The 25,529-nt window shown below is 45.0% G+C and overlaps 10 protein-coding genes and 1 non-coding gene across 11 annotated transcripts, besides 1 other annotated feature; 5 read left to right on the top strand and 6 right to left on the bottom strand.

The window, feature by feature from the left end:
* Positions 1-2,238: 2,238 nt before the first annotated feature.
* Positions 2,239-3,235, bottom strand: TSTA_051570 (uncharacterized protein; the record flags this gene model as incomplete). The annotated part of the gene is made up of 5 exons (XM_002485628.1): positions 2,239-2,440; positions 2,530-2,656; positions 2,690-2,872; positions 3,022-3,085; positions 3,143-3,235. The coding sequence occupies 5 exons, from the start codon at positions 3,233-3,235 to the stop codon at positions 2,239-2,241; spliced, it is 669 nt and encodes a 222-aa protein (XP_002485673.1).
* Positions 3,236-5,111: 1,876 nt separating this feature from the next.
* TSTA_051560 (GMC oxidoreductase, putative) lies at positions 5,112-7,044 on the top strand (the record flags this gene model as incomplete). The annotated part of the gene is made up of 3 exons (XM_002485627.1): positions 5,112-6,444; positions 6,486-6,731; positions 6,761-7,044. 3 exons carry the CDS (start codon positions 5,112-5,114, stop codon positions 7,042-7,044), a joined length of 1,863 nt encoding a protein of 620 aa, XP_002485672.1.
* A 233-nt stretch (positions 7,045-7,277) lies between these two features.
* Positions 7,278-11,010, bottom strand: TSTA_051550 (DUF455 domain protein; the record flags this gene model as incomplete). The annotated part of the gene is made up of 2 exons (XM_002485626.1): positions 7,278-8,777; positions 8,834-11,010. 2 exons carry the CDS (start codon positions 11,008-11,010, stop codon positions 7,334-7,336), a joined length of 3,621 nt encoding a protein of 1,206 aa, XP_002485671.1. The 3' UTR covers positions 7,278-7,333.
* Positions 11,011-11,556: 546 nt separating this feature from the next.
* Positions 11,557-13,071, top strand: TSTA_051540 (FAD-binding monooxygenase, putative; the record flags this gene model as incomplete). Its single annotated transcript, XM_002485625.1, has 2 exons — positions 11,557-11,640; positions 11,740-13,071. The coding sequence occupies 2 exons, from the start codon at positions 11,557-11,559 to the stop codon at positions 13,069-13,071; spliced, it is 1,416 nt and encodes a 471-aa protein (XP_002485670.1).
* Positions 13,072-13,555: 484 nt separating this feature from the next.
* Positions 13,556-15,538, bottom strand: TSTA_051530 (C6 transcription factor, putative; the record flags this gene model as incomplete). The annotated part of the gene is made up of 2 exons (XM_002485624.1): positions 13,556-15,307; positions 15,362-15,538. 2 exons carry the CDS (start codon positions 15,536-15,538, stop codon positions 13,559-13,561), a joined length of 1,926 nt encoding a protein of 641 aa, XP_002485669.1. The 3' UTR covers positions 13,556-13,558.
* A 366-nt stretch (positions 15,539-15,904) lies between these two features.
* Positions 15,905-15,976, top strand: TSTA_051520. The gene has a single exon. It is a non-coding gene; the product is annotated as a tRNA-Ala (tRNA).
* A 684-nt stretch (positions 15,977-16,660) lies between these two features.
* TSTA_051510 (cytosolic phospholipase A2, putative) lies at positions 16,661-18,700 on the bottom strand (the record flags this gene model as incomplete). The annotated part of the gene is made up of 2 exons (XM_002485623.1): positions 16,661-18,645; positions 18,688-18,700. The coding sequence occupies 2 exons, from the start codon at positions 18,698-18,700 to the stop codon at positions 16,661-16,663; spliced, it is 1,998 nt and encodes a 665-aa protein (XP_002485668.1).
* A 1,326-nt stretch (positions 18,701-20,026) lies between these two features.
* On the top strand, positions 20,027-20,893 carry TSTA_051500 (uncharacterized protein; the record flags this gene model as incomplete). Its single annotated transcript, XM_002485622.1, has 3 exons — positions 20,027-20,470; positions 20,499-20,676; positions 20,814-20,893. 3 exons carry the CDS (start codon positions 20,027-20,029, stop codon positions 20,891-20,893), a joined length of 702 nt encoding a protein of 233 aa, XP_002485667.1.
* Positions 20,894-21,594: 701 nt separating this feature from the next.
* On the top strand, positions 21,595-22,517 carry TSTA_051490 (uncharacterized protein; the record flags this gene model as incomplete). Its single annotated transcript, XM_002485621.1, has 2 exons — positions 21,595-21,865; positions 21,928-22,517. The coding sequence occupies 2 exons, from the start codon at positions 21,595-21,597 to the stop codon at positions 22,515-22,517; spliced, it is 861 nt and encodes a 286-aa protein (XP_002485666.1).
* A 973-nt stretch (positions 22,518-23,490) lies between these two features.
* Positions 23,491-24,256, bottom strand: TSTA_051480 (uncharacterized protein; the record flags this gene model as incomplete). The annotated part of the gene is made up of 3 exons (XM_002485620.1): positions 23,491-23,814; positions 23,873-23,916; positions 23,971-24,256. 3 exons carry the CDS (start codon positions 24,254-24,256, stop codon positions 23,491-23,493), a joined length of 654 nt encoding a protein of 217 aa, XP_002485665.1.
* A 243-nt stretch (positions 24,257-24,499) lies between these two features.
* TSTA_051470 (uncharacterized protein) lies at positions 24,500-24,684 on the bottom strand (the record flags this gene model as incomplete). The annotated part of the gene is made up of 2 exons (XM_002485619.1): positions 24,500-24,594; positions 24,642-24,684. 2 exons carry the CDS (start codon positions 24,682-24,684, stop codon positions 24,500-24,502), a joined length of 138 nt encoding a protein of 45 aa, XP_002485664.1.
* Positions 24,560-25,529: part of a mobile genetic element that runs on past the window's edge.

Genomic DNA, 25,529 nt, shown 5'->3' with positions numbered 1-25,529 from the left:
TAAAAGGAAGTGAACAATCAGAAGCCCTATCTTATAGCCCCCAAAATTTACCCCTCTTGATGACTCACAAATCACCCCGCCAAAAGTGTCTATAAAGGACCTGGCTTTGAAACCTGAGGGATAGAGAGATACAGAACTCAATACATACAATCTTGCTAGTCACTTCTTTTCTTTGATCCTAGTAAAACACTCTTCAGGATTGGCCTGGAATAAACCGACTAATCCGACACATCTTAGACAGTTAACTAACGACAGCGGAAGGATGGATTCTCTCAAAAGTTTCGACGTCAAGGCCAAGCATGGACCGATGAGATTCAAAAACTTCGAGAGGAGCTCACGATTTTGAATTACCAGAAAAACCTTCTCCAAGAGGAACTCACAATCTCAAATAGCGCTGGGTCGGAAAAGCCCTGCGAGCTATAGATAAGTTTAGCATACAGACTGCTTACCTTACCTTTTTCCTGTTCATTCACTGCATACTTTCAAAATGCTCCACATCAAAACAACAAATCTCGTAAAAGGAGCATCATACTCGTACAATGGAGTAGGTGTTCTCCGGCATAATCCTATTACCTACAGAGGTGGGCACCGGAAGTCTCCGCAAACCCCGTTTGTAGTGTGTATACTAAAAATATTGTTTGAATAACCTTAAGATATTGATGATATAGCAAGATCGGAAAATCAAGAAGAATGACGAGAATAGACATGACGCGGGATAGAAGATCTATCAACCTCCCGAGCCACCACTTTCATCACTTTGCTATGTTTTGACGATAAATGTTCAGCCAGCCACGCCAGAAGTACAAGGGTTGCACACGGTCAAGCGGAAAGTCAAGTGACATAGCAGGGTTCATTCGACCCCGACTACTGGTTGGCTTATTCAATCTTCTTTTGTAAATATTGGCAATTAACTACCCGGCCTAGTTGATTATGCCAGCCTCTCTAAAAGCGAAGATCAATTCGCCTTGTCCAATGGGTGGCAGTTTTTGACTCATATTACTCGGACAATGCCCGTTATCGATGTCGCACATTGTGAGATGGGCCGTCTGTGTATACATAATCAATGGATCTAGCAGTATCTCCTTGACGTGTAAAAGAGGATGCGGCTGAAATACTATAATATAATTGAACAGTTATTAGAGTTAAAAGTGATGGCACTAGATTGGGACAGAAGAGGAAGCAGTCCTAGCTGGGCATAGCCTAGTATCTAAAAGCGAAACTTGGGAGCAAATGCACCTATCTACAGGGATGCACAGCTGCCATCAGGGGGATCAGCCAGACAAACTATAAATTAAGGTTTGATAGGAATCAAAAAGCCACAATGAATGTGAGAGTCCCGAGCCCAAGAGTTTTAGACAGGAGTCTTGCAAGAATAATATCTGCATCAATTTGCCTTGAGTGCTGGTTAAATTTTCGCCTCAGAACGAGAACGACCAATAGCTTCGAAAACCTCAACGAGACGGTCCACCAAAACGGCGTGACCGAACTGAGAAAGAAGACTTTCTTCTTCTACAACTTGGCAGGGAAATCTTTGAGATTCTTTAGATCGCGCCTATCGTGGAAGTCCTCGCTCTCAACTTCCGTGAATAGGTCATTGCGAGCCTTACATGCGACATCCGTAGATGCGGCAGCCGTATACTAGAACTCGATCGAGACCCAAGCGTACATCAACGAGGATCGCAACATTCCAGGCAACCTCCAGCTAGTGGCTAAAAGAGTGGAAATATGTTTTACCGTCAGTTCAAGTCGCCTGGTGTACGACATAACCCTGTTTCTTCGCTGCAACCAGAGATGGGATGAGGACCTCGGGAGGGGTATAGCGAAGTAGGTTCCGAATATAGCATCCGACAAACATATACTCATCACATGCATCCAAGCCGACCGTTCCAAGTTACATATATATACGCTTAGGTATGGAATGCTGATGTTAAGAGCGGAGTTATCACCTGGACATGTAAAACGAACCTAAAAATTAGAATGAAACTCGCATATTCAAAGACGCGGTAAGTATATTACATTAATGGTGAACAGAGTTTAGTAATTTTAACAGCTGAGCAGAGCCCGATATCGAGGAATATAGTCACATAAATCATATATCGTTGTTCATCATCGCCATTGTTGTCTTCGTGATTAGATAATTCGGCAAATTCGGCCGTACTGTTAGCCTCGCCAAAGGTGATAAACTGTGAGAGCGCCATATTATAACTTGACGATTTCTCTCGAGCATCAGTGTGGTAATTATTTTCTTTTTTTGGAATTACTACTGGTGGAACCGTAGAAGCTCGTGAATAAAGGACGAAGAGTCGGCAAGCAAGTGCAGATGATAGAAACTGCTTGTTCAATAGAAGACCACGTTGCTGTCGGGACGGTGCTCCAAGTCATGTCTTTTGGGTTGGAGCCACTGAAAGCGATGATGCGGATATTAGAAACAACGTAGACACTTGGCGATAGTTAGCAGAATGGCTTGGATTTGCCGAAGACTTTCAACACGGCCGTGTTTTAAGGGGTACTCTAAAAGAGAGAACCTACAAGAATCCTAGGATGAAAATACTAGATATAATCAATTTTTGCCGGACAGTCGTGTTCAAACGCAATGTCATAGGGACTGGCAGACAGAAAATCACAAAGTTAAGAATGATGTTTGCGATCCCATTTCCTCGATAGGAATTCAACTTCGTTTATACATGACCCAGGCTGATGTTTATTCCAGTTGTACGATACGGGATGACATCCGGCCACGGCGACGGTCGGGCAAGTAATGAGGAACGCGACAAGTAAGAACGCAAGGAAATATAACGTGCGCCGGAACCAAACATGACGCCGAAAATTCGGTAGTAAAGGAATAAGAAGGCTGTCGGTATAGCAATCTTACCTATCTCGGCGCGGGAATGGGATATAGTTTATCCGTGCGCTATAGCGTACGGAGGATTAGTCGCAATATTAGGAATTCAGTATTACTGGCTCAGTCAGCTTGTTGGATTAGCTGTCCTTCTTAGATCTTGCGATCTAACGAAGGTAAACCAACAAAGGCTGCTTTTGTGGTGACGACATCAGCGAAATATAACATTTGCACGACAATGAAGCTCTGTTGATTAACCACGTTAAGACTGGCATTTCGACAAGTGTTAAGCCTAACACGTACCTTGTTGAATTTGATGACAGTCTCCTGGGGCAAGTCCACTGCATGTATGCCGTGTCCGAAATACTGAACTGCTGCCAGTCGCAGACCAACCATTGTCCAGCAATCGACCTGTTTTTGCGCAAATAGAACGTCGCATTAATGAGTATCCAAGCACAGGGCCATAAGATTGAGGATACAAACGAGAGCAATCAACACCATCCAATCGTTCCACCAATACTGTATGCCTCCTATCCACCTAGCCAGAAACCTTGCACAGACCGCGAGAGTACCTGGCACAATTGTGGTCAAAGTTCCGACATAGATCTTCCATCCTTGATCCGGGATGGGCGCCATGTAGGTGAATAGGCTATAGAGATGCCGGTTGGGCACATCAGTTTAAAGGGGAAAAGTGGACAAGACAGCTAAGAATACACGATGTTGAGGTAGTTCAATAAATCTTGGAGATATAGAAGAGAATGGTATTTGAGCACATATGGCTCAATTGTATTGTACAGAGTACATAGCACAAAGAAGACAAAATGATCTGAGACGCTTCACAAGAACAAGGTGTATACACCGAGTAATGAAGGAGTTACTCCGTATGAAGGCCTGGAAAATGAAGTAAGAACTTAATTTGTCATGAAGGCCACTAGTTATTCCAAATTAGGAAAAAGATATTGATGGCGTGAATTAGCGAACCAATCATCCCTGAGATTGAAAGACGCCAGAAGCCTAAAAAGGAAGGGTAGTGTTGGAATCCGTACATATATTGTAGGAGCTTGTGACACAGGTTTGCTCACAAATTGTATCTGTCCTCCTCCCCTTCTCCCTCTCCATACATGAGGTTCCAAATCTGGGTATATATAGATGTTTTTGACGAGATGTGTAACAACTAGCAGACTTAGGGCTTCTCACTGTTCCAAGGAATACAACCATGACGTCTCAAGTCGAGTTTCAGGTGCACCAGGTGAAGGTTTATATGTTTGAGGATGGCTTTTGGATTCTATACCTTGTTGGAAATCCGGATCATCTGAAAAATACCATTCCGTCCAACAGATATCTAACACCAGGCTTCCAACAGGTAGAGGCAGATTGTCATCTCAAGTAATGTACTTGATTGGCACAAAGGTGCACTAAACCCTAATGCCGCTCATGATCCACTTTTGTACAGATGGCTTTCTGCCAAGAAACTCTGGCTGATTCATGATTGGCAATCCAAGATTTGATTGGATCAAGCAGACCCATAAATCGCGGAGAGATCTAAGGTCTGCCGGCAACCTTGTTATTATTTCACGGGACCACCGCCATACAGGTAGACGTCGGTACCGCATTGGGCCTAGCGTGATCGTAGCAAGGACATCAACCTCGCACGCCACGGATCTCAGATAGTTAGTTAGACTTCTCAATATCACTCTCTCTAGCCCATCATCATTATTCCGTCTGGTTCCATGACCAGATCACGGAAAGACACTGCACGGATTAACTATAGCCCGTAGTTATTATTTACTGAGGCTTGCCTCGGACTTCTATTTGTACCGTTGTAACTAACTATGTACCAGCCAGCTTTCAGAGGCTCAAAGTCTTCCGTTCAATGTCTTGGTTACCTTCCTCCAATCCACGTGCAAGCTTGAAGTTCGACGTGGTTGGAGCCGACGACTCGTGGGCTTGTCCTTGGAATGGGTTACTTTCATTATCGGGCCCACAAATGCGTGGCTGGTAGTACTCCGCACTTCATATTTGAAAAGCAAAAAAACAACAGGAACCAAGATACTCACCCTCAAATGGCCAAGACTGCCGAAGTAGACACCAGGTGGCTGGGTTGACATCAACTAGCTCTTACAAGGAGTATTGTATATAGCTTCCTTCATTTGTCTCGCCCTTTCGTTCCGCCCGATCTTTCTTTTCTCTTTTCATTGTCTAATCAGCATAGCTAGTATAGGACCTTCTTTATATGATTCAGCTCTTTTTCCAGTGATTAATATTTTTCGCCATGTCATCATTCAAGTTGGGATTGACAACGCTGGTGTTCGTGACATGCACTATACTCGGAACTCACGCTCAGGTTCCGCAACATTTCAATTTTTTCGATTACGGGCAGCGGGGCCCGCTTCTTGGTAGCCATTTCGGCCCTCCAGCAACAAACGCTACCTTTGACTATGTGATCGCCGGTGGTGGTAACACAGGACTGACGATTGCGACGCGCCTGGCACAAACCGGCGCCAGCGTGGCTGTAATCGAGGCTGGAGGGTTTTATGAGGTTGATAATGGCAATTTGTCCATTGTTCCAGGTTATGCAACATTCTTCACTGGCTCAGATCTTGACAACTATTCTCCCCTGGTAGATTGGGGGTTTGCCAAAACTCCGCAGCCTGAGTTAGGTAATCGCCGGTTACACTATGCACGTGGAAAGACATTGGGAGGATCGTCTGCGCGAAATTATATGCTGTATCAACGAGTTACGGTGGACAGCATGCAACAATGGGCGGACGAAGTGGATGACCAAAGTTATACCTGGGAAGCCTTTTTGCCCTATTATCAGAAATCCATAAATTACACTCCCCCTGGTCAGAAGCTATACACCAATTCTTCCAACAAGCAAGATCCCAATGCCTTCAGCTGCACTGGCGGTCCTTTGAAGGTATCGTTTAGCAACTTCGTTGACCCATTTGGAACTTGGGCACAGCAGGCTTTCATCAAGGTGAATATGACTGAAATTGAAGGCTTGGATAGCGGCAAACTACTGGGTTCGGCTTATGCGACTTTAACCATTGATTCCCGTAACGCTTGGCGGGAAACTTCTGAATCAAGTTTTCTTATGCATGCCTTGAATGCTGGTCTACCTGTTACAATCTACAAGAGCTCTCTAGCCCGAAAGATCATATTCGATAGCAACAACACTGCAACTGGCGTACAAGTGTTTGCTGCTTGTTTCTCTGGGACCCAGTCAATGAATTTCACACTAACTGCTAGGAAGGAGGTTATTGTATCTGCAGGCGTATTTCAGTCTCCTCAGCTGCTCATGGTATCCGGCATCGGCCCGTGTGATGAATTGGCTGACTTTGGCATAACTTGTATCAGTAACCTGATAGGAGTAGGCCAAAATATGCAAGACCACCCGATATTTGGCAGCGCTCATAGGGTCAATGTCCACACAGCATCTGCAAGCTTGAACAATGCCACGCTGTCGGCACTAAGTGTTCAATCATATATCAACAACGCTACTGGTCCTCTATCAATCTTTGGTCCGGGCATCTACGGTTGGGAGAAACTTCCAGAACCGTACCGGTCTCAGCTCAGCAACCAGTCTAGGGGAGTCCTCGACAGTACTTTTCCGTCTGACTGGCCAGAGATTGATGGTTACCAGTTGGTGCCTACAACGGATACAATCTCAATAAAGAAACGGCTGACCCCCGTGATGGTCACAATTATGCGACACTGAATACTGCTCTAGTGGCGCCCCTTTCTCGCGGAACAGTTAAGATACAGAGTAATTCTATGACTGAACCTCCAATTATTAATCCCAACTGGTTGGCTGACCAGACTGACCGAGACTTGGCCATTCAGTCGTTTAAACGGCAACGCGAGATATGGGATATCCTCGCTCATCTCGGTGTAGCTGATCCGACTGAAGCATCCCAGGTTCGAACTACACCACAGATTCTCAAATAAAACAAATCACCGCGGAGAGTATGAACACCGTATATCATGCGTCTGCAACCTGCAAGATGGGAAAGAAGGGCGATCCAATGGCTGTTCTGGACAGTCATGCTCGTGTCTACGGCGTTCAAAATCTTCGAGTCGTCGACGCCAGTAGCTTCCCTTACTTACCTCCAGGTCATCCTCAAGCATTAGTATACGCTTTGGCAGAGAAGGTCGCGGATCTGATCAGAGCACAGTATCTGCACTTCTCCGCCGCATTTTAACTACTGGATTTAGCATGATCAGTTTGGTCTTGTAGAGCTATACCCTCACTGTCTAGTGATCTAATTTGCGCATGACGTGTTGAAATATTAGAGTATGTCAATCGGTGAAACTACTTTCACGATCGTGTAGAAAGGGCTTTAGATCATCTTGAGACCGTCGAAGTACCAGCCAACCTCTGAACAAAAGTCTATTCGCCAAACTACAGTTACCTGGAACCATACCATCACCTAGAAAAGAAAAGCAATTTGTTGTGCCTTTGCTGCAGAATTCGGGATGCGCCGATATTCATTATACGCTGTTATATGCCGCTCCAGTATTGAATATAAGATCGATCCTCTTCTCCCGGTCCCAGACACGCTCGCCATCGCTCTTTCGTTTAAAGTACAGGACCCGATGCATTGGAATAAACTCCTCGTGGGTCTGTTCAGACTTCCAGCGGTCAATAGGTATCTCCTTCTCCCCGATAAAACGGTCAATATATCCAACCACATAATCAGCGGAATCGAATGACGCGTCCCAACGAAGCCGATTCAGAACATCGACAGCTGGGCGGAGTCTAGGTCCTTCGACTACCTGCACGCCCAGAGCAGACCGAGAAGATCGTACTTGTGGGTTGGTCTGTTCTATTAATCCTGTATTTTCTGCAGTGTGATTTACAGAAAATGAATCATAAAACTCTTCAACGTCATCATCCGAGTCGAAATCTTCGGCTTGAGTTGCATCTGTATATGACCAATGTGACTTGTCAACGCGAAGAGCTTGGAGATCACTCGCTTTAGCAAGTGAGACATCAACCCAAGAACAAGACTGATCAAAATAAGTTTCATCAGCTCGAATCTGTTCTGCAAACTTTTTAAGTAGAGAAAGAAGCGAAACATGTGCAGATTTCCGGTCTGACTCGGTCGCAGATTCTGTTGACGGTTGCTCGTTCCTTGCCAGACCGATCAGAAAACAACCCTGATATTCCTCCATGTCTTCAGTATCTTCTTCTTTCATGTTGGTGAATCGAGCAGGCCAAATGCGGGCATGAACGTTAGCAAACCGCCGGTTGATATCGACAAGAAGGGAAACACAACGGAATTCCAACCAGCCAAAGAGCGCACGTCCTTTTGCTACGGCTTTCGCCCAGTATTGGACATCTACCTTGATATAGCTAGGATAGGCATTCAAGAATTGATAAATACCTGTTTGTCCCGCAATATCCTCCCAACTAACACCTGCCTTAGAAATCAATCGGTTTGCACGATCGAATTCTTCTTCGAGTGTCTTGACCGAGGGCACTGTTGAGGCATGGGCAACATTGACTTTGGGGGGGTGGATACTCAAAATCACCAACGGCTCCCTAGATGATCGATGATACTTTGGTTCGACTGTGTAGTATGTGGTGTCGTATACCAGATCATTCTTCCAATCGAAATGTGCATAATAAGAGAAGAAGGTGCAGAGGATATCTGACTCGTGAGTCGCCCCAGACTCTCGAAAAGACAGCTTACAAACGAGAGCGAGAAGGAGGGTAATATGAATACCGCCCAAATAGCCGAGTTTTGATGAATAGATACCGCGGCATTTCGCCCATGCTTTGATAAATCGATACGCTTTGCGGAAGGTGGCAAGATCAGGAATGGTACGTTGGAGATACTCAAGATCTCGGACGGCGTTCAGCTTGAGCAAGGACTGCATAGGTAGGTCAAAAGTTGAATCAGAGGAAGGAAGTTCCAATGCTTTCGGCCAACTATAAAATGAGGTCAGCGTTCAATATTTCCGTGATGAGTAAGTGGATAATCCAACCTTTCTGCTACACTAGTTGCGGCACAGTATTGTAAATCGAAGCCAACACCCCCAGCTTGTAGTTCCAACATTGTGCCAGAAGCCGCTTTGATTTTCCTAAGAATATGAATCTCTTGCCACTCTGGTCGTCGTAGCTTCTGAACCATCAGGGCCATGAAGGTACGAGGGCTTATCGTCCCAATAACAAGACAATCTATGTCGGAGGAGGTATCCCATACACCCAATCCGTAGGAGCCAACGGGCACCACGACAAAAGAGATATTCAGTCTAGTTTCAACGGTGGCGTCGAAAACTCGTTGATGAACTGCGCTCTCTATCAGCTTGAACATCTGGTGACGATGAGCAAACTCTTCTTCGGAAGGAATCATATTCAAACCATAGAGTAGAGTCTTGAACTGTACGTCAATCGTTAGGGAAGTGGGAGCCTTTATGACGTTAATGGCTACATTGTTCTCGCTCGACGTGTTCTTCACAGAGGAATCATCCAGGTTCAACGTTGCACGAATCCCCCAGTGATCGCTCCCTAGGCTATACCCTCTCTCTTCATTCGGAAGCCCAAACAGATTAAATCCCGTTGCCTGAAATCCGTCACCTTTTATAAGTATACGATCATATCTTTGCGGGCGACAGTGAAAGCTTTTCTCGGAATTTTCTGCTGCAAGACTGTTTTCTAACGGGTCGTACGTAGCACCCTCTTCGCCCTCATATACACTGCGCAATTTATCGGTGGAATGCACGAGCCCTGCTACTGGATAGGATCCAGTAGCTCGACTTCCGAAATAACAATCTGTAAGTTTCGACTCTGCAAACAGTGTATCCAAAGATGATAGGATTGCAACACCTCTTGCTGTTATTGCTTTCCTTTTCAGAGCAGCATCGATTGTGTACGACGAAGAAGGTATGTTGAAATCTCCTGCAATGATCCAGTTATTTTCTGGGTAGGAACTCCGTAAATGGCCGATGACTGTTCTGACTTGAGCTTGCTTTGCAGAGATGGACGCATCAGTGAGTCCACAGGTCAGATGAACTCCGGCCACTATTAGAGGCAGAAATTCGGTGCCTTGAAATGTCCCTATGTCTTGTACTTGGAGCACCACGCTCCCTTTATGTGGCTTCTCAAATTTGAGCCACTCCCATTGAAATCTCCAGCGACTCAGAACGACAATATTACGAAAACTTGGCAGAGGCGCGATATCACGTTGCCGAGGTGGGCCATGACTGCAAAAGGGGTATTGAGATCGTATACTGTCATCCTGCAACAGGAAACTGAGCATATTATCTGAGACTTCTTGTAGGAGCAGAATATCAGCTGTACTGGAACTCTCCAGCAAGTTCTCCAGGAGGACAGGGTGACGTTCAGTTGATAATGGATGAGCCGAATCGACCAGTACATTGTAGGAAGATACTTTAAATGAGAGTCGAGTCACTCTCGCTTCACCGGGGGAAGTGGTCTGCCGAGCAAGCCTCCATTGTGGCTCTAAATAGTCAGGGCTCCCGGGAAAAAATTGGTAAGAAGCCTTGAGTTGACTCGAATTCGACGTATGATCAATGTTTTTCATGAAAGGTGTTGTGCTTGGAACCGCCAGTATACAGCCGCCATTAAGTCTGAGGGATCCCCAGACCCTCATATGGTTGAATGTGGAGCTAAATGTGGTCGACTTTTCGCGTCTCAGAATAAAAATCTCGGATACCTGCCATTCCACCGGAGGAAGTAAGTTGACCTTAGAGATAAGATAATCGGTACCAGAGCCATCATTTGCCTCGCTTTGGCCAATAGTCAAATGTGGCTCAAAATGAGTATCCGGTTGACCAAGAGCAGACAAAATATGCCGGCGAATGGCTTCGATTTCTTCACGACACTTTCCGCTACATGCTGTATAAACTGTATGGTAATTTTTGTGTGTAAAGAAGCCCGCCTTATCCAGAGAGAATTGAAATGGTTCGGTACAATTCTGTGCTAAGGTCGAACGTATGAACTCCGCGGCCTGAGGTAAAGATTCAGGGTCCACAAAAGGGTAGATGAGATTAACATGCGGTGGCCATTTCTCATATGCTTTGTCGTATAATTCTCGCAAGCGATTTATATCTTGCGCAAGATGGGTTGGAGGAATAATGCACAGTGCTGTATCAAAGGAATTTAGGTACAAATCCCGCAACGCTTCAAGAGTCGGCTTCATGACAAGTAGAACGCAATGAAAACACTTGGGATATCAAGAGAAGGAAGTTGGAGAGGAAGAAAAAGTGAAGAACACAGAAAATAACTGCTGTAGTTGGATTCAGATTTCTGAAAAATGTTAAAGTAAACATATTCGTCCCGTACAAGGATATTTATTCCAAATTTCAAAGCCAAGATTTATTAGAAGAGTCATTACCAAGCCACAATCCTCTACAGCTAAGGTAACATATGCATGGGTCAGGATGAGTCAAAGTGAGTGAGCGTTCGTGGCCAATTATCCAAGGATTTAGCCGGGCTGTGCTCATTGTTGCCTCAGGCAGTTGATTACAATTCGGTTTCACCACCTTTGACATTGCTGCCGTACCATTATCGGAAACTCTCACGGGCTGCTTACATCACGAAATTAAATATACCTCGTGATATAATCTAAACGGGCATATTCAATGAGTTTCAATGCGATTACCTACGAGTTACAGCTTTTTGTCCTAAGTCAACTGCGCTCCGAGCCCTAACCCTAGGTACTTTGTCTGCTACGGGCATATCGGCCATGTCGGCCCTATCGGTTCAAAGAAAGCAGACGGTAGAAACCACCCAGCTTCATCAACGAAAAATGGTCTTGGACTCGGCCGAAGTGTACATTTCATATACGGTGATGAAACCGAGAATGCCATAAATACGGGATTCTGAGATATTCGGATTCTTAACTTGATGCACTTATACTTGTCCGAAGTATCTCTCCACATCAGATTTGAAAAACCAAATGATGCCACTAAAAATTTTGATTTGTGGTGCAGGCATCACGGGAAATGCCCTCGCATTCTGGCTTTCGAAGATTGGTCACAAGATTACAGTGATTGAGCATTTTCCAGACCTACGTGCCACAGGCTTGCAACTTGATCTTCGTGGGCCCGGGATCCAGGTCCTGAGAAAAATGGGGCTGGAGGAGACTTTTCGAAGATCCACTGTCAAAGAGCAAGGTATGAAGCTCGTCGATAAGAAGGGCAGGTCGTGGGGTTATTTCTCTGCAAACAGATCTGGTGAAGGATTGCAAAGTTTGACAACCGATTTTGAGATTATGAGAGGTGATTTATGCCGACTGCTCTACGACGCCACTAAGGTCCATGTCACATACAAATTTGGGATGCATGCAATCTCCATCGAACAGAATACCTATTTCGCCGAAGTGACATTCTCAAATGGTGCCCAAGAACGGTTCGATATTGTCATTGGTGCAGATGGCCAAGGATCGCGCACTCGGAAGATGATGCTCGACAGTGAAGTTACAGATGGTACCTTGAGAGCAGATCCATTCCAGACACTAGGAGCATTTGCGGGTTATTTCACCGTCCAGGAAGATATTCGAAAAGATGAAGGTTACGATGCAACTATGTACATGACAACAAAGAGCCGAGGCATTATGACTCGTCGACACGATCCCCACAAATACCAAGCATATCTATTCTGCAGCACCGACTCGTCAGAGCGACTCAAAAGTTCCAAGAAAGGCGATATCATCAAAGAAAAAGAAGGATTCAAGGAAGTGTTCCATGGCACTGGATGGCGGTCAGAGGAGATCCTGAAGGCATTAGAAACGTCCGACGACTTTTATTGTGAACGAATTGGAGTGATTGTACTTGACCATTGGTCACCCGGCCGTATTGCGTTGGTTGGAGACGCAGCGTATTGCCCTTCCGTCATGACTGGAATGGGTACCTCATGCGGCATGACTGGTGCTTATGTTCTGGCTGGTGAGATTGCGCGACACTATGGGAATCAGTCAAAAGCAGGGACCGAGAGCAATGCAATCACCGCTGCTTTCAACAGCTACGAGCGCAAATTGAGACCTTTGATGACTCAAGTCCAGAAGGGTCTGACAAATAATCCACGGTACATGGAATCACTTCCTTCGTCTGAATGGGGTGTTGGCATGGTCTATGTACTGTTTTGGTTTGCCTCGTTGTTGAGATTAGACGTTCTTGCTCGCTGGGTCTTACGTGAAGATACTAATGGATGGAAGCTTCCAGAGTATCCGGAGATGGTAGATGAGAAACGTCTGGAGTAGTAAAGTAAAGTGAGAATGTGATACTGCTCAGTTGACTGTTCGATGCTCGCCACTCTTCTCCTTTCCTCACTGTTTCCTGTTTTGTTTGCCCCTTGTACTACTACTGATTGGCATTTGAAGTCGCATTTAATTTCGAATGATGGCAATTCATGCTCGGTGCCTCCGGCTGTTACCATAATTCACTAATAGTCACCTAAATTATTCCACAAGTACATTGGATACCACCCTGTATGAAGCAGTTCCTACTACATGATCTTTGATTCTGGAACATCATATATGATTGGAATTCAACAAAATCTCGGAAAGATTTCAAAAATCAATACAGAATTATAAAAAAAATCGGAAATGCATGAGCCATATACTTAATATATCGTTTCTTGCTGGTTTTTAACATTTTCTTTACACTATATAGGTCTATCGATTGCCCAGGTGGAAGGCCTTATCAAGTAATTGTAAGATATATATAAGTTATTCACCTCGGTAGACTCTAAAACCATGTCTGATCTACCCATTGAGAAGGGAACTGCTCACTCAAAAAGTCAAAGTCAATTTCGTTGAAATTTTCGATCTCAAATTCAGAATGTGAAGCGCTCATTCCGTTGAGTGTCCACGTTTCCAGAAAATGACCGGAATCGGCCTCATGGTCGTTGATCTTCGTTGCCGCCAATCGATCATTCAGCATCTTTTCACATTTGTCCAGCGCATGTTTTAACACCTTTGTTGTATTGGATTCTGTAAGGGAGGAGCCGTTAAAACGTGCTTCAGCTTGTGCCATCATTAGCCGAAGGAACACATAAGTTTTCACACTAGTTTCTCCCTCTCGAATTCTATCTTCAGCATATCGTACTAGGCGTTGAGCATCTTGCAGAAGAAGAGTCTGTCGTTCTCGGTATCTTCTTTTGGCAGCATTGGACACTTCCGCTTCAGGGTCTGGACACAGCTCTAGAAAAATAAGCACTGCCACTCGAGTAACGATGTCGCGAAACATGCCGCTACCGGAAAGAAGTAAACGACCATAAACGTGGTCATCTAAGAGAGAAATTATGTCGAGTGCAGCTTCCAGAGACACCTTTTGCGAGTGGCTATAAAGGAAGTTCTTCCTAGATTTGACGGCGTACCGAAAGTGAAGACACAGAGGGAAACGACGTATCAAATGGATACAATAGCTCTGCGCAAACCTCCTCGCAGGCAAGTCAACTATTGTAGAGGCAGCTTGATCAAACATAGCAACGACTTCGCCACAGGCGAATGCTAACTTATTTCCAATGGTCAGGATATGCTCGTATGTAGGTTCCTCCTGTAAGCTGTTTATGATCCTGGTCACTTCCAGCCTAAGGGGGAGGGATTTTACTAGGATAGCCTGCAAGGAGCTCCGAGTAGAACCTTCGTGAAGTTCGTCTGCTTCAGTTTCTTCTTCTCCTCCTTCCTCTTGATGCGGCCGCTGCTGCTGTTTCGCCACTTGCAGTAGATGGCTATCACTAGCATCGGACGGTGGTTGGGTATTGTAGTCTGCATCCCGGATCATTGGTGACATCCCGGAATCCAACGCTGCTTGCACATTCATCTCTAAAATTGTATACCACAGCCGTCTCCGAATCTGCTTCTGCAGTTCATTCATATCTTCCAGGTTATTGGGATCCTGATGCAGTCCCATGTGCATAGCCATCCTTATGAGGGAGCCTGCAGAGATCCATACGAGATCCGCCCCTACTTGGTATATTTGACGGCAAAGAAGTAGCAGACATTGCACTTGAATACTCTTCAGAGTGAGACGATCTTTTTCCAGGGGTGCAGAAATCCATGTTTGAGCAATATGGATCCAGGTTTGGGCCTTCGCGGCGATGTCGTTGCGAATAGTGATATCGCCATGCAATCGGCCTGCCGCAGTCATAACGAGAATGAGTTGCAGCAGAAAGGAGCTATCTGCAATCTCCAGCTGATTCACACAACGCCTGTATTCCATTATGAAAGAGGGTTGATAGATTATACGATAACAGGACTCAAACATATTGAAATACAGTCGAATCAGTTCTTCCATCACTTGAGGGTCGGGGAAGGACAGATAAATAGCAGCAGGCAGACGTCTCCGGCTCGGACGTTGTCTTTTGAGATCCCGAGCAAGCTGCTTACAATTGTTAAATGCTTTTGCAATGTCGTCTGTGGGATCATAGTTGGAGCGTTGAAACACCTTGCCGTAAACCTCACCGACTGGTTCCAGAATGGAAAGGTCCTCTACCTTGTGATATTTGTTAGCACAGTCGAGCTGGCATGCAACATAGTGCCCATTTACCATTGCGAATAGAGTCATCCAATGTCCATTACCGTATACCCTAGTCTTCGATATAGTGCCTTGGAAACTCCTCGTGCCGTTAGTTGACTGCGCAATCTCCGAGACACTATTAACATGGCGCGCTTCTTCCGTGGTCGTCTCCTTAGCTCGCGTATCTTGCTTCATACCAATGTACATGTTTCTAGAATCGCGATTTGATACTGAGACTCGGCTATTGTCTTCGTACGCACAGAGAGAGGCCTGTTGTTGCGCCGTGCACTGCCCACATGGCACAGCACGATCACATCGGACTTTTCTTCGGCGGCATTCCGTGCAAGAAAACACCGGACGCCGACGTTTTCGGACTGAGGGTAATGAGCTGCTCATAGTAGTGCGCACTGTGTGGTATTTTCCTGTCTAGCCAAGGTAATGCCCACGGTTCGGATGGATAGCGTTTACCAACCATCGAGGTTGAGCGGCGATAATAAATCCCTTGATAGTTAAAATCATATGATGAGTAATGTCTGCCGTCTCCTGAGACAATCAAAGGATGGCATTCTTGGCGGGCGTTTGGCATAGTGGTATTGCGCCTCATTTGCATTGAGGAGATCGCGTGTTCGATTCGCGCAACGTCCAGCTTTTTGCCATATCTATATCTTGAGGAAAGGCTATTTTTTTCTCTCTTTGCTTGTCTTTTTATTTTTTACATAATCGGTAGATTGGGTTTTTGGAGAGGGAAGCTTCCGCGTGGGCATGAGACCGCGGCTGATATAAATTGTTACGGGCCAGTCCCGCTTTATGAATTACTATAGATTCATTCTCGAGTAGGTACGTACAGGAGGAAAGGAAGGAAGGGAAGAGAACAAACAACTTCCGCTCAACATACAAACTTATATGCAAAGGGTGAATGGGGCTGTTCCAACTCGCTTAGCTCAAGCACGGAATTGTGGATAGCTTCATGTTCGGATAGGGTACGTTCGGATAGAGGTGGTTTCCTAATAGAGAATAGCGTGTCCGGGTGCAGTATTTGTGAGGGGGTAGCCCTAACTATCGATATTGGGGTCAGCCCTTAACATAAATATTCCAAGGTTGTCGGGTTGGCCGCTATAGGACATAGGTAGATACAAATATATATATATACATCCTCGGATACCTAGAAAATTCAACCTAGGTACGTAAAAGTCCTTGTTATGTTCAAGTTTTTGGGCATCTATGGACTAATGTTCCAGCGAAGGCTTCCACAGCTGTGTTTTAAGTGAAAATGAAGAAATACCCTAGTCAAGACATATCTTCTCAGGTGAAAATCTTCGCACTGCAGAACTATGGATGGGTTGCTTCTCGTGTAGACTTTTTCTTTTCATATACCTCAAGTAGGACTTTCCTGATATTCGCCTGAGCCTTAACGAAGTTTGCTGCCGATACCTTTATCAATGTTTCCACTTGCTCGCAGGTCCAGACAAGGTTGTAGCTGCCAGACCATTTTGCTGTCGACGGATCAAAGCCAGGAGCTGCATCCTCGTTTTCAAGTAGAGGCATGTAGATAATAGTGTTATCCTTGTAGCAAATCGGAGCGGGCGGGTTTGTGACAGTATGTCCGTACGAATCTATTACGTGAGCGGGGCGTGAGAAGAGATTCCCATCGTATATTTGCCCGTACGCATCATCCGAACGTTTCTCCTTGTGCTCCCGGGAGTGAACTGGTGTTGATGATGTTTCTGACGCGACATTTGAAGTGCGCTTCGTGTATCGTATACCACGTCGACTGCCGATCTGGTCAACTCGCTCCTGGAACACGTCTTTATGAACGTCACTAGATGCGTCCATATGAATAATTATATCTACCTCGCGTTCTGGACGAAGTAATACGTAGGTGGGACAGTTATTATCCAATCCAGAATCAAGAAGGTGTACTCTAGGAGAGTTTTCGATGCCAGGTGGGCGAGCTTGTCCTTTGGGTACCGGAGTCATATGGAACATGAAGTTATGTTCATTACAGGCATGTAAGGGATGGTGTTGTTGAAAGACCTTAGTTCTCTGTTTGCCCCACATATGTGTAATCTTCAGAGCGAGCTCGTGGACAGCATTGCCTAGTGAGCCTGAAGGGAGATTTCGCTTGATGGTAGCAAGGTATGCATCTAGCGGACCCGCCGGTGCGCTCGTGCAAAGACCCAGTAACAATGCTAACGACTGCTCAGGTAGCTGCATGGTAGACTTGCCTTCGTCAAAGGGCCGGCCAAAACCCCAGGTCGGCACCCAGGACTCGAGTTCGTCACAGCCTATTTCGTAGGGAGTCATCTCGAACCATTGATACCAAGCATCCACGGTCTCTGCGTGCTCTTGTGATAACGGACTATCGTCCTTGAAAGGATGTTCCTTGTCTACCCAATCTTTCCAGGGTCTTTCATGGCGGATAGCGGTCATAATTGGCAATGGCTCCTGGCCATCATTCAGCCATTTGTGAGCATCCGACCACTTCCACCAGCCTCGATCGCCGTTGGGCTTGTAACGGATGCCCTCCGATTCCTGACTATGGTGAAGAAATAAATAACCCGTGGTGAATACGGAATACAAGTCCATTAAAACAACATGCAGACCACTAATTTGCTTGAGTATTAAGGGCCCTAATGTGTTATAAGGGCCGTTGATAGCAGTGAGGGTAGTGCGTATAGCCGGATCGGACAGTGGATGATATGGTGAAAGACGGCTCTTGAAGTGATCGATAATGTGCTCGGTAGTAGCATCAGAAAAGGTGTAGTAAGCAGCAATGGACCAGCATGTGCCGCTGACTCCAGCCACGTATGTTATCAAGTCCCAGAGTCCGGCCATTTTCATTTCCGTCATATAGCCGATATACCCGATCATGGCACGATAGCCCCCGCCACTGCCCCCAAAGCCAATGACAGGAATGTCATCTGGATGAACTTGCTCCGGATCTAGACCCATGTATTTCGCAAAATGGTCACGGACATGCATTTTCCTCTTCGCGAGGAATGCTTTTTCCTCAAGTCCCAACTCTAACCCTTGCCTGACATGTGCTACTTTGTTGATTTCTGGGTAGCGAGTGGCGTCCTGAATATCTTTATGAATCAGTGATTCTGTGGTAAACACATCTTTGACTAGACTGATATCAGCGATCGCTTCAGGAAACGCTGGCTTGACCTTTTTATCCCAAAAGGTGCGGATTTTGGCGCTAAAGCCATGTTTCCGTGATTGCTTTTCATCTTCTGCTTCCGAATCATCGGACTGTCGTACGTAATGCTGGTGAGCCAAGATCTCTTCTTCGTACTGGCGTTGCTCCTCAGTTTCTGACCGCTGGTCAGTAGCAGTTGCCTTGCACATCTGACTACCTTGTCCAGTCATGGCGATGTCCGCACTTTGTCCTCCGCTAGGGATAATACTTGGTTCAATAAACTCCTAATTGCAATTAAACGCCAAGGCCCTCGTGGTTTCAGTACAGTCATCATTCGATATGTAATTGGCTCTTTTCTATTTACTCTTGGACTATTAGGACCAGTCCTCCGTCAGAAGTGTCGTTTGTGCTCCGCCATATCGAACTTCTTTACCAGGATGGGTCTCCAGTATCTCCATGGATACACGGTGCTTTCGCTCAAGATGAAGCAAAGAAGAGGGAAAGAATAGGAGTAGATGAGGGGGGATGGATAGCGAACAGAGCTAGCTAGGCCCGATGCGGCCGTTGTCGTTGCATGCCGGGAAGCATCGGCTGCTAATTGGCTAAAAGAATGCATCCAATCGCATGGCTTGAATGTTATAAGATGTTTGCACTGTTTGTTTCTGGTTTGCTCCTTTCCCTTCCAGCAACATCTCCATTGCCGATGTAGCCCACCACGAAATCGCATTATTGCAGTCTCATCAACTATAAGGTCTAGCAGTCTATATGGTTCAGTTGTCGGGCATGTTAATGAAGAAACCTACACGACTCCGGTCAACTCCGAACCTGTGCACAAGCGTACGGCCACTCTTTCCCGACCCGGATTCCAACTAGATGGCAAATTCGAAAACATATGCAGTCGTACGCTCTGTCTGGTATACTGTAAATTTGATAGCATCATCCGGGTATGTGCATCCATCCCACCCAAGATCACTGGGTGCATCGACTTCATCATAATGCTCGTCCTTACTGTTTAGCGGGAATCATCAAGAATTCACATTGGGTGTTCCACTACTTGGCAGACCTAGTGATGGGAGGTCGTTTGTATCTACACTCAAGGTATTAATGCGTATACGTACTCCTATGACTCTATCATACCATGCACCACTGGGGTCAGTGTGTCAGCCACAAGTGACTAAATAGATTGATTGCTCTCAACCCACCAATAGACATCACGGGGCTCCTATTATTTTTGCGATAAGGAAACAGAAATACCACATACCTGGCGGGCATCATATGCTAAGCCTCTTAGTTCTTTGTTAGCATTATAGCCTCAGCCCCGCCTATAAGATAATTCGAGGCCACGTATTTGGTTCACAGTCTTCACTACATTCTTGTATGTCGCATGGATGTTGTGACCATTTCGTGCGGATTACATGCCCATCTTTAGGATCACCTAGTAGAGTACCCATCAATACTTAATCAACTTACCCCTCTCGCACGGAGTTCTTAAATCCGTGGCAACATCTAGATGACAAACACAAAAAATATCAATACATACCACCAGATCCAATAACATGAACTATCAACATGTTTTATCGGCCCTACGTGATCTCCGTCCATTGGGTGACGATGAGCTGGAACAGATCATAACATATACAAACAGCCTCGACGATACAGAAGCAGCTCGGCATCTAGAGAACCTGCTCGGAGATTCTCCAAGATCTCTTGACCTTATCTCATCCTTCCTTGGTGGCCGATCAATCTTATCCACAGAAGTAGCAGAATCAACTGTCAATAGTATTGACACCTCTCACGGAGCGAGCAGTGGTATGAATTTCAAAGAAATTGTCCATGATACCGAGAGTCATCCACCACCTTATGCAATGATTTTGGACTCTCGGAATGTGAGTAGATTGACTACTGGTCGTCACACCAATGCTTTCATTGAAGCTAGCAGATTAAGGGCCAGAGATGAGGTTAGATATGTCCGCAGTGTCATAATAATTGATGAATTAAGGGTATTCGTGCTAACAGATATCTTTGAAGCAAAATATGATTCAGTTGTTACAGCAAGTTCAGCTGGAGAATGGCATATACAACAGTGAAATAGAGCCCGAACACGAAGTGGATTACCCGTGTGCCTGTTCCATTCATCAGTATAAATTAAGAAAATTGGGCCGATTGGCCCTGCAGGAGAGGTGGTCAAAGGCAGTTATGTATCCAGGTAAACGTTAAGTTCTTCTAAAATTACATTATCATGACCTTAATAACCCTGCCACACAGGCTTGCAAATGATACTAACAGTCAATCTTCTTCAGGTGAAAAGTTCTATAGCGATTGTATTCCTGGTATGTTTTTCAGTACAAATGAATACCAGTTTGGAGTCGGGTCTCCGTATGGTAATCGACAGCAAATTTTTACTACGCGAGGAATGCCTATAGCAAGCTATCATTCTCAGTACATTAGTAAAACAAACCGGCTAAACCGCAGGCTGAATGAAGCAGCGCAAGCAAATGTCGATGCTCTCGAGCCTAAACACTGCTTATGGGACCAACGGGAACTGTTGTCCGCCACGAGAAAGACCTCCCTTGATGACCATGATCTATCAAAAAGTGACTGCGAATCAATACGAAAGCAAGGTTCTGAAAGCCCAAAATCAATAAGACATGAGTTACGCGCTAGAAAAAGACCGAGATCCACGTCTAAGCTCACAAGTTTCAGGAATGCAGTTGGTATCAGGTCTAGAGAAGAAAAAGAGCATGAAAGGTCGAACACCCTGAGAAACGAGATCCTGAAAGAAGAACTCAGACGATGGGGAAATAATCAATGCAAACAAATAGTGATTGAATATCAGGAGAGAATAGGTATTTTGAGGAAGGTGGCTGATCTCCGAGCGAGGTTTCCACTTCAATACCTGCACCTACTCAGAGCTGGGTACTTTGAGCCAATCCCTGTGAACTGGGCAATCCAATCATCAAATCCTCTTAAGTTCAGGATAGAAGCGGCGTCGGGATGGAGAGGCATTACTCCGGGGTGGAGGGGGTTCGAGGACTTGGCAGAAGAACGATTATATTGGGTGCTGAATCATCGCGAGGGCCATGCAGGAAATGTGATGAAACCGGACCTCATCTCTGTTATGACAATGGCAAGAGAGAGGATGGCGCGAGCAGTAGAACCGCCACCAGTATATTCCTCTGCCGATGATACTTGCAACCTTCAGCATACGTCGACAGAGTACTCCAATCAAGTTTTGCCAGGCCCTTTTGAACCATTTGATCGCCCCGAGCTACCTACAGATGACACCATGATTCTTTTGGATATCTCTGGGTCCATGGATTTCGACCCAGTTCGTCCGATTTATGATCAATATCTCATTACTAAATACGTCAGATCCTGTCAACCGAAAAACAAGGGTAAGAGCAGCATTCACTAATATGAAGACATCAGCCGTGACTAAATGACTTTGTAGTTGTAGCCAGATCAGTAATGCGCCGCTTCACAGAGGCATTATCGCACGGCGATCAACATCATATGGATGGGTACGATCTCGTCACATTCGCTAACGAAGCTAATTACTTGGGGACCATCAATCAGCGCAACTATGATGAGGTATGGCGCGGCATAACTTTTGGCGGAGGAACGCGTGTCATGGCTGGATGGCAACAAGTTAAAGAGTTGCACTTTCAGAAACATTCTCAATCAGCCTCCTACCACCCTGTCTACGGATGGCAAGCGGGTCCCGAAACACCCATGCTAAGACTACTTTTGCTCCTGGATGGTGAAGCCATAGACATGGATGAATTTGAGTTGGATCTACTTAGTCTCGATTGGGCGCATGTAACCATCTTCTTGATTGGAGTAGACGGGTGCCCTCATCACCATCGACATGCCAATGAACTTCAACGGATTAGTGATTTCAACCGGCATGTATCATTTGTCGATGCGCAGGGCAACGTTCCGGAGAGATATGCGACACACGAATTGCTCAAGCGGCATCTAGGACGCGATATCTTGATTGATGACTTTAGACGGATGGAAGGGTTGCCGTCTTACACTGAGATGTGACAATTCCCTGTAGAGAAATTTTCCGGTTACGTGTCTATTGCCTAGTGTATCTCTTCCTGTGCTCCAATGCATGCTGTATATGCAAACTTTATGAAAGTGCTAAGGCAGGCTGGTAAAGATCTGCCCAGGTAGGGGTTAGTGCGTATATATTGGGAGAGGCTTCTTTCAAACGTCAGCATCATACCTATGTGCATATACACTTCATATCAGGTACATCATCGAAGTGTGTAACTTGATGAACGACTATGAAGTTTCCATCTGCAAACTCCGTCAGCTTTTCTACGAGTCACAGAAACAAGCTTAGATTTCTTTCGCTCAGTGGTGTTACTCCTCAGACAATTCCTTAAAGAAGCTATCTCACGGTGAAGAGTAAGAAGAGGTAGCTTTGCAACTTAAAGATATATAGTTGAATTATTTCGAAACATTGAATCCCAGAACGTCATGTAGTGTCAATAAAGAATGCAGTGGGTTCTCGATGTTGGCTGCTGCAACCCTAATCAAAGCTTTTAAATGATTTATGGACAGGGGAAATTACTGAGTTACTCTCACGATCTTTCTGAATTACCCCAATGCATGGTATGTCCAGCAAGGATCTGAGTACTTCCAAGTTCACTTCTGTTCTTTCAAAGGTAATTGCTGGAAAATATTGCCACATCTCGTAAAGCATGACGATGTAGCAGTAATGACTCCTCTGCTTGTGGATAACACCGCTTGATGTGATAAGGATATTGCCAGGTCTATTGAAGACTTAGATGTTTACTTTGACAACCACGTATCAATAAATTATCTATCAATATGATCTCTTAAGTCTAGCCACATAAGGGAGCCATATGTAAGAGAAATAAAGGACAGTTATGACTGTTGTTGAGGAGTAATTGAGCTGGGGTGATTGATGGAACATAGAACATAGACGACGCCAAAAATACACAAACGACATGGGACAAACTTATGGGAACTATTCCGATGAGGTGGTTCAAGACGAATTCTCTTCATAGGTCTTCGCAAAGGTCTCGTCCTCACCAATGCAAATCTTGTAAGCGATCTTTGCAAATGCCAATGCCTGAGGCACAAGATTTCGTGCGACTAAATGATACGCATGTGAAAGAGTCATCAAAAAATTAATCACATCTTCCACCATAAGCCCCCGTTTGTCCACAGTCAAAGCAGTGCCAGGTACATGGGGAATGTCGCTTCCTTTTACCTCGAAACCAAGCGAATGCAAAGTCTTAACTGCAAATTCAGCTGCCTTGACTGATTGTTCGTGGAGAAGATGGATATTTGAGTTCCATGATACAAGCTAGGAGAAAATCTTAAGGCTTTTTTAATATCAATCATCATGATAATACGGGGCGTACTTGCGTATCAATCACCGGAGAACCGTCGACTTCGGAAGCCTCGACTAGTTGATAAGATCCATGATATAGCTCCGCCATTTAGAAAACCAATGAAAAACTTTGTCGAAGCATTTGAACCAACGTCTCCAGAAGCGCTGCCTGGCCGGGCATTGTCTGCTCGTTGGTTTCAGAATTGATCATCAGCACCAGGTCGCCAACAGATTCTTCTTGCGTGACGAAAGAGAATGCAAATGCTTTCTTGCGTAAAAGAAAATCTCCAGCTTTAGCTTCCTTTGTTGTGAACAAGTCACGTCCATGAGACCTGGTCGCTTTGATACAAACAGGGCTGACATAGGTAGCGTGGTCCAGATATGGTGAGCAAGTTTCAGTTGCTTGGATGAGCATCTTGTCAAACTGATAATTGCCATTTTCTTGCTCTGCAATGCGAACTATAGCTCAATTTAATTCTTCCCTTGCCATTTTGTTGTCAGGATGCTTCAAGAGGAGCAGTTTCAAAACATCAATACAGGGTCTAAACTTTTGCATTTGATAAAGGATGTGGGATTTGCGCAACAAAACCTTCTCTGCTTGTTTTAAGCGCCTACCAGTGCTCAATATCACAGATAGCGGATTCAAGCTGTACAATCTTCAAAATGTAAGAGATGGATTGAGTTTGAGGGCGCCAGCTTTCTCATCGGTGAGCTTAAGCTTGTGGTCAAGTGTATTATTTGCGAAGGAGGCATCTGTTAATACTAAGAAATCTCCGCCTCCTCCAAGCCTTAGAGCATACGCATGATAGCATTCAAGATAGCATAACACTTTGTCAGCAGCATTATGGTGTTTAGGACCTGGATTTGACAAGAACCACGTAAGCTGTGAGATGGTAAAAGCGATGTCAGGCCGAGTGCTTACAGCCACATACATAATCAAGCCAACTTTGTGCTAATATTGATGTTGACTCTTGTAGGTGGCTATTCTTTTGTATAGAAGTAACTTCTCTTAGAACATTGGTGTATCATCAGTTTATTAAGTGTTAGCTAACTTAGCGATTTTATCGATATAGGTGGCTTGGCTAAGCCAGATCACTTTATTGCTTCGATCCCATATGATTCTCATACCTAGAAACCACTCCAAATCTTCTCCTCTAGATATATTGTATTTAGCGTAAAGTTATTTTAAGATTGAGTCAACTCCTAGTTAACAGCTTTTCTTGTATACAACAACAATATTATCCATATAAAAGAATAGCATGATTCTAGATTTTAACATGCAATAGGGTTCGTGAGGCATAGTTTTAAATCTAAGTTTGATAAGTGTGCTTGTCAGCTCTTTTTACTATAAAAGAGGTGATCAGCGCAGTCCATAAAGAGCCTTGTTCAGTCATATCTTTCTAGGTTCGCGATATCCGGAAGCCATTCTCATAAATATCTCCTCATCTAGTATAGCGTTAATGAAGGCATTGACAGCATCATATTACTTAAGTTCTAAATCGAAGCGCACAGTAATAGCTATAAATGTCCTAAAGGATCTCGCAGCAAGAGTAGCAGCGTACATGTCTCTTGAATCATCCCTTTTTTCTTGATCGCCTCTTACCACGAGTTGTGCCTTGCACTTGACCAGACGACCTTTCTTATCCTACTTATAGACATATACCCACATATAATCAAGAATCTGCTTT

The sequence above is a fragment of the Talaromyces stipitatus genome, genomic scaffold (assembly GCF_000003125.1).
Source record: "Talaromyces stipitatus ATCC 10500 scf_1105507295515 genomic scaffold, whole genome shotgun sequence".
Taxonomy (NCBI): domain Eukaryota; kingdom Fungi; phylum Ascomycota; class Eurotiomycetes; order Eurotiales; family Trichocomaceae; genus Talaromyces; species Talaromyces stipitatus.
The sequence above is the reverse complement of the archived record's forward strand: the minus strand, read 5'-3'. Positions and strand labels throughout refer to the sequence as shown.